At 45.6% G+C, this 13,812-nt stretch overlaps 1 protein-coding gene across 1 annotated transcript in view; it reads left to right on the top strand.

Annotated features, from left to right (window-relative positions):
- Nucleotides 1-13,812, top strand: part of dennd4c (DENN domain containing 4C) — a 135,272-nt gene that overhangs the window by 103,982 nt on the left and 17,478 nt on the right. Inside the window, exons 23-24 of the mRNA XM_033017846.1 lie at nucleotides 4,295-4,469; nucleotides 5,619-5,728. Coding sequence (XP_032873737.1) covers nucleotides 4,295-4,469; nucleotides 5,619-5,728 — 285 coding nt within the window. The remainder of the gene's footprint in view (nucleotides 1-4,294; nucleotides 4,470-5,618; nucleotides 5,729-13,812) is intronic.

Raw genomic sequence — 13,812 nt, 5'->3', positions numbered from 1 at the left:
GGCCAAAGGGCATGTATCTCTAAACTAAAGTTTTAAAAAATGACAATATGTCACATAGGTCATAAAACAGTCTTGACCCTTAAATAGCAAATCTGATTTAGTTAAATGGTGAAAACATACGGCCAGTGTATCAGCTTGTATGTAAAGCATCAAGGATACCAGTTACGGTTCAGAAAGGAAGTAGGATGCAATTACTATATTATGAGCAGTAGGAATGCCATGTAAACCATGTCTCTTTGTTTGAATCTAATTGGCCAGCTAATAATACACGGACTCACAAACAAACTAGATGAGAGTTTTAGTAATATAATAATTATAATGATATACTAGACCAAGTGAGACCCGTTGGGTCCCTGTCACATGTGAGGCCTTGCCTCCAACACAACCCATTCCCCCCCCCCCCCCTCCCCCCCCAACGCAATATTGCACCATTCACTCATATCCCCTACGCAACCCGTTCCCCAACGCAATATTCGACCACTCATCAGTTCCCCAACTCAACTTGTTCCCCCAACGCAATATTCCACCACTCACGCATAGCCCCCCAACTGCGCTGGGGCGGCTCATTTCCACTTATCCCCCAGCACTCCCTCCCCCTCCTCTTCACCCTCCCTCTTTTTAAACTTTAAAAAATTGACTTTTCACTCTAAAAAATCCAATTACACTTGCTGCCAGGACTCGGTGTCCTGTGATTTGCAACATTGTACAGTGAAAAGTTAAGTCGGCAGTTTATGTAAATGAGATCCCATTGTGATGTCATAGCTGCTAACTGCCACTGCAACTTGAACTGATTTTTCTCAAACTGGATTTTGTAAAGTTCAAAATGTGAATAACGTGTAAAATTTACCATCAATCTGAACGAAACTTTATACACCACACCACAAGACAATCCTGAGTCAGATGGTCCAAAATTGTAACGCTATCGTGTACTGTTTTGGCATAATTCAGGGCATGACTCACACACAGACACGCACGCAAACAGACAGACTCACAAACAAACAAGATGAGAGTTTTAGTTTTTTTATATATATACTAGACCAAGTGCAGACCCGTTGGGTCTGTTTCCCCAACGGCGTTTTGCAGGGGGGAGGGGGGGCTGCGGCATTAAACTCATATTAACCAACCCCCAAACACACAGGTGGGGGGATGGGATGAGGGGAGGGAGGGGAGAGGAGGTGGAGGAAATGGGACAGATTTGGGTGGGAAAGGAGAGCGGGGTAGGGGGTGAGAGAGGGGGATTGGGGAGAGAGATGTGGGGGAGGGGGAGAATGGGGAGGTAGGGGAGGAGGGAGGGAGGGGGAGAGGGGGGGGGGAGAGAGGGGAAAGAGTGGGGAGGGAGAGGGGAGGGGGAAGGGGGAGAGGTGGAAGAGGGGGGAGGGAGGTGGAGAGGGGTAGGGGGAGTGATGGAAGAGGGACAGAGGGGTAGGAGGAAGGGGGTGGCGTTAGAGAGGGAAGGGGGGTGGGGAAGAGAGGGATGGGTGGGAGAGGGGTGCGGAGAGGGAAACATAGAACCATTGAAATTAAGTGCTGGAGTAGGCCATTCGGACCTTCGAGCCTGCACCACCATTCAATATGATCGTGGCTGATCATCCAACTCAGTATCCTGTACCTGCCTTCTCTCCATACCCCCTGATCCCTTTAGCCACAAAGACCACATCTAACTCCCTCTTAAATACAGCCAATGAACAGGCCTCAACTACCTTCTGTGCCAGTGAATTCCAGAGATTCACCACTCTCTGTGTGAAAAATGTATTTCTCATCTCGGTCCTAAAAGATTTACCCCTTATCCTTAAACTGTGACCCCTTGTTCTGGACTTCCCCAACATCTGGAACAATCTTCCTGCATCTAGCCTGTCCAACCCGTTAAGAATTTTGTAAGTTTCTATAAGATACCCCCTCAATCTTCTAAAATCTAGCGAGTACAAGCCGAGTCTATCCAGTCTTTCTTCATATGAAAGTCCTGACATCCAGGAATCAGTCTGGTGAACCTTCTCTGTACTCCCTCTATGGCAACGATGTATTTGAACATTGGGCATTGTGACATCACACAATGGAACGTTCACCAAGTGCTTGTGCTCCTGCAAAGGCATATGTAAATGAATCCATTCCGATTGGACATCTGTGAGCATAGGGCATTGTGACATCACACGATGGAACGTTCACCAGGGGCTGGGGCTGGTGCTGATTCTATGGGTGAGAAGCCAGTTTATTTTTGAAATATTGGGGGGGGGGTGAAGGATTTGATTAAAAACGTGCACTTAAACACGACGACCAATGGCAAACCCGTTGGGTCTGATCCCCCAACGCAGCCGTTCCCTACCCGTAGCCCCCACTGTGGGGGGGCGGCATCACACACACTAACCACCCCCACACACAGAGTTGGAAAAGTGTATAAACACCGTTCCCAACCTGTAGCCCTCAGGGGAGACGTGGTCGTCGAAGTCGGGTCCCGGCCGTCTTAAAATAGCGTATCTTGAAGTCGTCGAAGTCGGGTCCGTCTCGGCAACTCGGGGGGGGGGGGGGGGGGGGGGGGTGGCGGGGCGGCATCACACACACGAAGCATCCCCACACACAGAGCCTTAAAAGTGTAATGCCCCAACGCAGCCGTTGCCTACCCGCAGCCCCCACGGGAGACGTGGTCCTCGAAGTAGAGCAGTTCCCGAAAGGCCGTTTTTAAATAGCGTTGCGTGTGGTTGTGCTGTGGGCGCCAGCAACCGTTATGGTCGCTGGCCAGCAGGAGGCGACAAAATGAGTGGGGGGAGGGGGGGGGGGGGGAGGAGAAGGTACATAAACATAACGAAATGTAATGAGGAGTGGATAGCTGGAAGGGAAAGTGAAATGTCTACCGAAATGGCTGCTTGTATGGGTGAGAAGCCAGTTTTTATTTGAAAAACTGGGGGGGGGGGGGGGGAGGAGGCATTACACTTTTGCGTTGGGGCATTACACTTTTAAGTGGTGAAAGTTCTGACATAACAGGAATCAGTCTGGTGAACCTTCTCTGTAATCCCTCTCTATGGCAACGATGTCTTTGAGCTTCGGGCATTGTGACATCACACGATGGAACGTTCACCATTGGCTGGGGCTCCTGCATAGGCATATGTAAATGGATCCATTCCGATTGGACGTATGTGAAGATTGGGCATTGTGACATCACACGATGGAACGTTCAGCAGGGGCTGGGGCTGGTGAAGCTTCTGTGGGTGTGAAGCCAGTTTAGTTTTGAAATATTGGGGGAGGGGGGGGGGGGGGTTAGGATCTGATTTAAAACGTACACTTAAACACGTCGAAATGTAATGAGGAACGGATACTTAGAAAGAAAAGTGAAATCTCTACCAAAATGGAAAAGATGTCGGCGATTCAGCGTTCCCCCTTATCCTTAAACTTTGACCCCTTGTTCTGGTCTTCCCCAACATCCGGAACAATCTTCCTGCATCTAGCCTGTCCAACCCCTTAAGAATTTTAAACGTTTCTATAAGATACCCCCTCAATCTTCTAAAATCTAGTGAGTACAAGGCGAGTCTATCCAGTCTTTCTTCATATGAAAGTTCTGACATCCCAGGAATCAGTCTGGTGAACCTTCTCTGTACTCCCTCTCTATGGCAATAATGTATTTGAGCATTGGGCATTGTGACATCACACGATGGAACGTTCACCATGGGCTTGGACTCCTGCATAGGCATATGTAAATGAATCCATTCCGATTGGACATCTGTGAGCATTGGGCATTGTGACATCACACGATGGAACGTTCAGCAGGGGCTGGTGCTGAAGCTGAATCTATGAGTGAGAAGCCAGTTTAGTTTTGAAATATTTGGGGGGGGGGAAGGATTTGATTAAAAACGTGTACTTAAACACGACGGAATGTAATGAGGAGCGGATACTTAGAAAGAAAAGTGAAATCTCTACCGAAATGGAAAAGATGTCGGCGATTCTGCGTCCGGTTTCGGAGTTGCAGGGAATCAATGGAAGAAATGTGGCCGGAAGCCAGGCCGGAAGCCGTACATGTAAATGGATCCGTTCCGATTGGACGTCTGCGAGCCTCGGGCATCGCGATTGGACGTCTGCGAGCATCGGGCATTGTGACATCGCACGGCGGGAACGAATCGAAAGGCAGGCAGGCAGCCGGACGGAGTTCCGTTTCGGAATCTGGGGCGAGAGTTTTATATAATAATAGATATATATATTTCTAAATTTTATTAGCTGTAATATAGTTGGTGCTGGTTGTGTTTGGAATTGCCTTTGTGAAATGAATATTTAGCTGATTTGTATTAACGGGAATTGTTTTTTTTTTAAGGATGAATGGTTTGATGATTCAAAATCCAATTTTCTTCCTGGTGGTCTGGATTATCATTATAGCGGCAGTCCAACTGAAAGAATTGGTCTACCTACAGTGGCTACAAATGGCCTTAATCAAAGCAGCACTAGTCTTGGCAGCAGCACCAGCAGTGATACTGGGAAACATCTGACTGGTTAGTTAAAATTACTGAAAAATACTACCTTAAACATTTTCTAAGGAAACAATGCAGATTATCTATTGTAAAACAAATAATTTTGGATTTGTGAATTGCTTCTGCTTCAAATTTCTTGATCACAAATGTTATTTTTAGAATTCTCTCCCTACTTACCCATTTCTAAACTGTAAACTAATTCCCCAATGATATTTGTGCGTGTCGGACATTTGGATTCCATGTCTTAATTTGCTTATTTTCTACCTGGCACCATACTTTCTACCTTGCTGTCTGAGATCAATTCTGTTATCATTGATTAACACATCCTTGGGCAGAACATCACAGCTCGACCACAATTTGCTTTAGATTTAAGCGCGGCAATGTGGAAACCTGTTTATTCACTCTGTGCTTCTTAATTATTTTTTTTAGCGAGATTATTTAGTCCATTCTATTATTGCCCTGTTTTATCCCTTCCTTGTTCAGGCTTCTTTGGACAATTCATTAACTAGGGTGAGTGACAAGTGGGTGAATTTCTCTTAAGTATCTGGCAGTGTTGTTACGTTGGTTTTATATGTTGATTTTTTCTTATCCTAGGTTCAGAGTGGCTAGGATTGACCTTATCTTGTGTTTAACTAAGACATTGAATGTTGTCAACATTTTATTTTTAGTAGCAAGTTTGCAATTAAAAAAAATTCTCAACCATAATTACTGTGGTGATCTTGTTAATCAAAACATAGCTTGTGTCTCTAACGTTCCATGCTTTCACATAATACCCAGCATCCTAATATAAAACCTTCCTTTGTTAATGTGCTAATAGATTGTGTTTCCATTTAATTTCTGATAAATCTATTTTTATAGAACTCCAGATGAAGGAGATCTTTGTATCTTATCTTTGCTAAAATCTGAACAAAGATTACCACAACTCATTTCACTTCTTGAGAGTTGTAATGGAGTTCATTAAACCAGTGTCATGTGTCTGGGAAACTAATGAACATTATATGGTATGATATGTCTGTGACAGTCCCTAATCACTTATTTGTGAAAAATAGTTAAGTATATAAATATTTAACTTTTTGGGGGAAAGACAGTTGCACCTAGCTACAGAATAATATTAATTTGAAATGTAAAAAAATATATTTTAATCTATTAATATATTGTATGCTCAACCAGGTGCTGCACATTCATCTAAAGTAGGAAAGGAAAATGACCCTGAGAAATCAGATCTTGGATCCTTCCAATGTGTCAGTACATCAAGTATCTTCCAGAATTGTGCCTTGGAGGTAGGAAAACTGTGAAGGCTCTTGTGAAGTGCATGGGGAGCATTCTTCAAACTAATCTCAATTTTTGCCATCTGAAACACATTTTGATGCAGTAGTAGATATTTCCTTCTTGCATTTGCCAGGACAGTTAGATGGGGCCAGGGTTTAAGATTCATTCAAAAATGTTATTTTCAGCTGTGCAGCATTTCCTCGCTGTCTCAATGAAGTATTATCCTGGATGTGATTTTTGCATTTTGTATTTGACCTTGCAAATGTTGATTCAAGTGGAGTTATCACCACTGAATCGTGCTGGCACTATACTGAAGGCGTACTAAATTATACTGAAGGCCTTTGATTTCAAAATTAGTTGACCAGGTATGTATAATTTGTTGGGACCATGATCTTTTCTGCATAATGACCAAATGGTGTGAAATTAGCTGACATCATTTAATAAATTCGGACTGTTTAAGAAGGAACTGCAGATGCAGGAAAACCGAAGGTAGACAAAAGTGCTGGAGAAACTCAGCGGGTGCAGCAGCACCTATAGAGCGAAGGAAAACCACTCCATCCGCACACCCGTCCCCCCACACCCCCCCACCCACACATACCCTTCGCCCACACAGACCCCCTCTGCTCCACACCCCCCTTCGCTCCATAGATGCTGCTGCACCCGCAGAGTTTCTCCAGCACTTTTGTCTACCAATAAATTCAGACTTCTGATTAGTGAGTTTTATCGGGCCAGGTCATTAGTGAGTGAATTTTATTATTGGGCCAGGTCATCCTTGACCCAGACATTGTCTTGTTGCCTGCAGTTCCCATCCACCTGCACGTTCTCTTGGATGAGGGCTGAATGAGTTGACCATCTATACATAACTAAAACTCTGATCTTGTTATCTTCCGGTTTGGCAGTCATTCTATTTGCGCAAAAACGGTACGTGATAGCGCTACGATTTTTCGCCAGCTTACTCACCGTTCTCCTGTGTTGCGATTGCACCAAGTTTCGTTCCGATCAGTGGAAGCTGGTAAGAGTTATCGAGGTTTAAAAATCTTAAAAACCGCGCATGCACAGATCCTCTCCTGCCATTCAGCGCCGCGCGGATTAGTCCTTTCTACTGTCACTCCGTGGGACGGTCGGCCCCTTCCTGCGCCATCGCGTCTTTACTGCAGCTGTGGGAGGCTCTGGATGGCCGGCGGAGGTCTCCAACCAGACACAATTTTCGGAGGGAGTGACCGGAAACACCCAGGCCCGACCCAGCCCAACCCGACGCGGAGTTGGAGATGGCGTCGATGGCGCCAAACAGAAAGCGGAGACTCTGATCAGCGAAGCAGCCAACGACCAGCGACAAGCGGCTAGCGACCAGCGCCCGCTGTGAGCCCCATCGCACCACCAACCGCCTCCCATCTGGTCCCCCTCACTGGCTACTGCACCCCTTCCCCGTGTTACCACACTCTCCTCTCCTAGGAGCTCTCTCCCTCCCTACCCCCACCACACCCGTCTCCCCACACCCCCCCCCCACACAACCTCCCCGCCCACACATACCCCCTTCCCACACATCCTTCCCCCTCACAACCCCTCTGCCCACACATACCCCCCCTCCCACACACCACTCATTCACAGACCCCCTCCTCCACAACATCCCCTGTCCCCCCCCTGCCCAGAACCTCCCCTGCCCACAACCCCCCACCCACACATACCCCTTGCCCACACATACCACCCCCCCTCTGCTCCACACACCCCCGCCCACACATACCCCTCTCCCAAACAACCCCCTCCCACATCCTCCCTCCCACCCACACACACACCCTCCCCCACACCCCCCTCCTTCCCCCACATCCCTCCTCCCCCCCCTCGCAAACCCCTCCCGCCCACATACACCCCTCTCCTTCCACCCCACCACATCCCCCCCCCGTGGTGACTGGGACCCAACGGGTTCCACTTAGTCTAGTCCACATTAAATGTACAATGGAGCAGGTTCTGAGTGATGAATGTCCCTCGGGATATCCTGTCGGATAGCATATCCTTAGGCCATAGCCCTAGATCCCCTTGAAGGCCTCAACAGCTCTCTTGTTTTAAATATTTAAATATATCTAAATTTTAAAATATTTTAAATAACTGCATGTTAAAATAAAGGTATTCAACATACATGTTAATGATTGTTAAAAAACACAAAATGTTAAGCTCAGCATTTTCCACAGGGCTGGCTACTGCATTCAAGTTTGTGGTGTAGGTGGGTGGGAGAATTTTGGGGGGCTGGGGAGTTGATGAGAATGTGGGGAGAATAAAAGATGGGATTATTGTGGATTTAGTGTAAATACGTCATAAATAATCGGCATGGACATAAGGGCCTCTTTCTGTGGCGAATCAATTTCTGAGCATGATCACTATTTGTATGTTATCCTCCTCTGGTGTGAAGGATGAATATAAAGTGCATTTAGACTCTTCAGCACGTGCTGGACCCCATGAGAGTCCTGAATCCAACTGAGTAAGTCGATTTGTCACCCTCTGATTTCCTGTTAATCTCAAGCTTCCACCTTTCACCATGTGATTAGAAAACAAAAACGAGCAGTCACAAACAACTAATAGCCTGCAGTTCTCTTCACAACTAACTAGGCAGTGAAGAAAGCGAATGGTATGTTAGCTTTCATAGCAAAAGGATTTGAGTATAGGAGCAGGGAGGTTCTACTGCAGTTGTACAGGGTCTTGGTGAGACCACACCTGGAGTATTGCGTACAGTTTTGGTCTCCAAATCTGAGGAAGGACATTATTGCCATAGAGGGAGTGCAGAGAAGGTTCACCAGACTGATTCCTGGGATGTCAGGACTGTCTTATGAAGAAAGACTGGATAGACTTGGTTTATACTCTCTAGAATTTAGGAGATTGAGAGGGGATCTTATAGAAACTTACAAAATTCTTAAGGGGTTGGACAGGCTAGATGCAGGAAGATTGCTCCCGATGTTGGGGAAGTCCAGGACAAGGGGTCACAGCTTAAGGATAAGGGGGAAATCCTTTAAAACCGAGATGAGAAGAACTTTTTTCACACAGAGAGTGGTGAATCTCTGGAACTCTCTGCCACAGAGGGTAGTCGAGGCCAGTTCATTGGCTATATTTAAGAGGGAGTTAGATGTGGCCCTTGTGGCTAAGGGGATCAGAGGGTATGGAGAGAAGGCAGGTACGGGATACTGAGTTGGATGATCAGCCATGATCATATTGAATGGCGGTGCAGGCTCGAAGGGCCGAATGGCCTACTCCTGCACCTAATTTCTATGTTCTATGTTTCTAACATCACTCAGTCAGCATGATTACAGCCATATCTTTATTTAAGCAGTAATTTCTGTATCATTTTTGTTTGTGATATCACTATAACCTCCAGTTTACTTTATTAAAATGAGAGGGAGGATTTGGTGGGTGGGAGTGCCCTGGCATGGAAGTGACAAGCTTAGTTAAGAATTAATGTAGCACTGAGCTGACATAAGCATCTCACTGCAACAAGGAAGTTTAAAGAAGGATGAAGAACTGTGCCAAGAAACCTGATGCTGTCTTGGAAACAGGGTGCAGAACTTTGAAGATGTAGTCATATGACATTGAAGGAAAACATAAGAATGAAACCTGACTGCTTTTACATCGTTTCTGTTCAAAACTCAGCTCTTCATATCATTTTCTTAAAATCGTCCCTTTGCATCGGCCCTTCGATTGGGTGGACCGATGCAAGAGACTTTTTAAAGTTTGCACTGTGAACATTGGTTAATGTCATGCTGAACCTCAAATGGCAATGGTTGCCAGATTAATTCTTGTCATAAATATATTGTGTTTGTGAACTGAAAACATCATTAAAAATACATAGGAAACTTAAGAGCCAGGCCTAACAAAATTTCTGAAAAACAGATGGTCGATGGAAAGAGAGCAGAGAACCAGCAAGACGATAAGAAAATAGAAGCTGGAACAGGGCACTCTGCCCCTCAAGGTTGCCTTGCCAATGAATGCAGTCTCAGCTGATTTGCCCCAGCTCCCATCTTTTCAGTCGTGCTTGCAAATTCATCTTGACGTCAACTATGTCATGCCCCATGAGGAATTTGTTTCAATAAGATCATACCCGATTTCTTGCAAATGGCAACATGGATGGATATTTTTCCCAGTCAGGATCAACAGCCTAGTTCATAACCAATAAAATATGATAGAAGGAGCACTTTGAAGATCAAAGTAAGCAAGACTATTTTGCAGCATTATCGCAGCCCAGCAGCTGAAAAGCAAACTCTTATTGGAGCATTAAAACATTAACACTTTGTATGCAAATTTATGACTTTATTGCTTTCATTTGGAAAAAGAACATACCAGAGAATCCCAGATGCTGCCATCATGATCATTTTCAAGAAAGGATACCACTCTTAATTGTGGTAATCAAAGAAATCTTCCTGCTGTCTGCCAGTCTTTGCAAGAATCCTTCTCAACAATGGTTGAAGTGCTTCTCCAGTTGCATTTTATTTTGCATTCAGTGAGGCTCATAGACCTGATCTTGTGTTACAAAGCCAAGAAAAAAATATCAGAATTGTGGACTTCAAAGGCCTATGACTCATCAACCAAGGGAAATTAAGGAGGACCCTTCTAAAAAAAATCCTCAATAATCATCCTCCATCTGCTCCATAATGACATGCAAACAGCAGTCTTTGTGGATCCACCACTGATCCAATCTCAATGCCGATGGGGTTCATGGAAGACTGTGCCCTTCAGCTAACAATCTTCTCGATCATCCTTGTTGTGTTATGTCTGCTGGTGTGGATTTTATCTATAAGACAATTGGGAAATTAGCTAACCTTCACTGCTGTCTCTGGAATGAAGGTCATTCCAGTCTTGGTCATTGAGTTATAAGAAAGAAACAAAGCTTGTGTTTGTACACACTTGGAAAATGTAGCTTCATACCATAATGGGTTCCTTCAAGGAAGTCTGTGAGTCAGACAATCATTAAGCTCATCACATTCATGCTGACCATCAAGCACCTATTTATACTAATCCCTTTTTTCAGCACAGTCTGTAGTCATTAGTGGCTTGGTAATACAAGTGCTTGTCTAGATACTGAAATGTCATAAGAGCCTCTATCTCCATCAGCCTCTCAGGCAGTTAATTCCAGATTCCTGATTTACCTGGATTAATGGGTGAAAACGGTTTTCAATGATCCCCTGTAAATCTCTTGTCCCTTAACTTACCTTACCTCTAGTTTTATAGACCTCAAATATGGCGAAAGGTTTGTAATAATCTAGCGTATCAGTGTCCCTCACAATATTGAATTCCTTAATTATGTACTCCCTCCGCTTCTTCACCCTTAAGAAAACAAACCCTGCCAATTCGATCATTAAGCATAACAATAATGCTTTATCCCAGGCTGTGTTCTAGTGAATACCCTCTGCACATACTCCAGTGCAATCACATGTTTCCTAAAGTGTGACCAGACCTGCACACAGTACTCTAGCTATGGCTTAGCCAGTGTTTTAGCATGTTGAGCTCTAACTTCCCTCCTGTATTCTGTACTCTGGCCAATGATGGGAAGTATCCCATTTGCTACCTTTTAGGACTTCTAAACCAAAGTCCCTCTTAGTTAAGTCCCTCTCGACCTGAAACGTCACCCATTCCTTCTCTCCACAGATGCTGCCTGACCCACTGCGTTACTCCAGCAATTTGTGTCTCCCTCTTAGTTAATACTCCCTAGGACCCTACTGTTAATTGGCTATTGCATGTTAGCCAATCAGAATGCTTACTAGTAATAACCCTGCCTAGTGCATGCTTTATAGTTTTAAGAACTCGTTTATTATATTCAGTAGATGCAGCAGACTGAACGTACTACGTACTGCATATCTGACAATGGGTTGTCTATTAAAGATGCTTACACCTTTACCTGTGTACGAGTCAGGTAATTACATGGTGTCAGATGTGGGATTCAAACCCACGCCTCCAGTTAGAGGGTGAGGCGATTTCCTACCGCACGAGGGCCGGGCGGGTTAGCAGGCCACCCACTAGATACTTGTTTAACTCTACTATATTCCCGCAGCATGTTGTTTAAGCGCCGTAGTTGCTTTTCATTTCTACGAGAAGAGGTGTAGATTGGCTATTGAATGTTAGCCAATCAGAATGCTTACTAGTAATAACCCCACCTAGTGCATGCTTTATAGTGTAAGAACTCGTTTATTATATTCAGTAGATGCAGCAGACTGAACGTACTGTGTACTGCATATATGACACTGGGATGTCTATTAAAGATGCTTACACGTTTACCTGTAGGCGAGTCGGGTAATTGCACCTACTATTCCTCATGTACATGCTTGCCTTATTACTCCTACCAAAATGCATTCCTTCTTGCTTATCTCAACTCATCAATATCATCCTGCAGTCTACCCTCCTCACCATCAACAATTCCAACACAATTTACAAGTCAGCTGCAAACGTAATCAAACTTTATCAAAGGCCTTGCCAAAGTCCACTCCAACAATATCAACTGCACTCGCCTCATCAATATTTGTTATCGCTTTGAAAAATTCTATCAGCCAGTCACGATTTTTCTCTATGTCATGCTATCTGTGATTAATCCCTGCACTTCCAAATATAGATTACTCCTGTCACTCAAAATGTATTCACCATATTTTCCCTACCATTGATTCTATACCAATAAAAATACTTTCTTGATGCAAATGACTATAGAATTGCATATTTACAAAGGTAGCTCATCTTAACTGACGTGACTAAAAGCTGAATCTCACATTGCGAGTTGACACAAGAGGTACCCCGAGTGAAAGACTCGTGGTTGTGTACAAGATTGCAAGTGTATGATCAAGAGTTTAACCGAGTTCCCACTGGTATGACAAGTTTGCCGTTTACTTGTCATTTCTGCGATGTTCCAAGTTCATCTCCCGAGTTACTCTTGAGCCAATCCTGATTGAAGGTTTGTTTTAATAAGCAACAATGTTATGTTTTAATAAGCAACAGTGTTAAAGAAGACCTTTCCATCCTGTGGCTTTGTTTTAAAGATAGAATTCAGCGCGGCCGCATCTATTGATGTGACCTACAAAGGGAAAATGCGCACCATCCAGTGCCAGAGCAGTTATACTTATGATTTGTTTGAAACACACAGGTTTGATATGTTTTAATTGAATTTACTGCCATGTCTACACACTGCGGGGAGACGGGAGATTGAATCTTTGAATGTGGACGGATGTGCACATCAGATTGTTGTGAGACGGAGCTCAGGGTTCGCCTCCTGAGTTGCTTTGGTGCCCAGGCGTGAGTTGCGGCGGAGAGAGGTTGGGGGGGCGGGGGGCGTCATTAATCTGTCTGGGGTGACATGGCTCTTGGGTTAGGCTGGGATCATTCTCTGCGGGGTGATCTTAGTGCGGGAGACAAATGTAGGAGAGGTGTTCTGTCTGTGTGGGCAGAACTTTGGAAGTGATTGCCCACCAGTCTCAACAGCCGCTGTGTCTCCCTGTCCCGGGGATAGCAGGGGGCGATCAAACAGCACAATACCCCCCTCCCCCTCCACGCCAACACGAAGGGCAACGATCCCAAGGCTTTAGCATCAGGAACAGCGGGCAGGCGACAATCACCTGCCATAACGCGAGAGAGATCATGCACTGTTGTAGGTCTCCTTTGCACGTTGGTGTTTCTGTCTTTCTCCACTCATTGTTGGCCCTATCTGTCACCACCCCCACCTACACCCCTCTGCTTCCCGGCCATGTGTGTGACCCTTCCCTCCCCTCTCCAGCTCCCCGCCCATTGCACCGGCGCGGGGGCTTTGCACTGTCTTCACGTCGACGATGCCAGCAGGTCAGTGCCAGTCGCACCGGGGCAGTCGCTCCCTTCAGTTTCCCAGGGGGTCGGGACGGGACTGGAGTTGGGAGGGAAAGGTGGGGGGGGGGGTGGAGGATGGGTGGGTTAGGTGAGCAGGAGAGTGGGGTTGTTTGCAGTTGCAGAGGGAGGGGGCAAGGGCGGTACAGTTCCCAGTCTCAGCTCCTGTCCAGGGTGGTGGCCGGAGACGTCAGGACCAACGGGACACCGACCCCCAGGCCCACTGCAAGCACGGAGAACCCACAGCCAACAGCAACTCCAGCCCAGCCCTGCTCCAACT

The sequence above is a fragment of the Amblyraja radiata genome, chromosome 3, assembly GCF_010909765.2.
Source record: "Amblyraja radiata isolate CabotCenter1 chromosome 3, sAmbRad1.1.pri, whole genome shotgun sequence".
Classification (NCBI taxonomy): domain Eukaryota; kingdom Metazoa; phylum Chordata; class Chondrichthyes; order Rajiformes; family Rajidae; genus Amblyraja; species Amblyraja radiata.
This window is presented reverse-complemented; position numbering and strand designations above follow the sequence as displayed.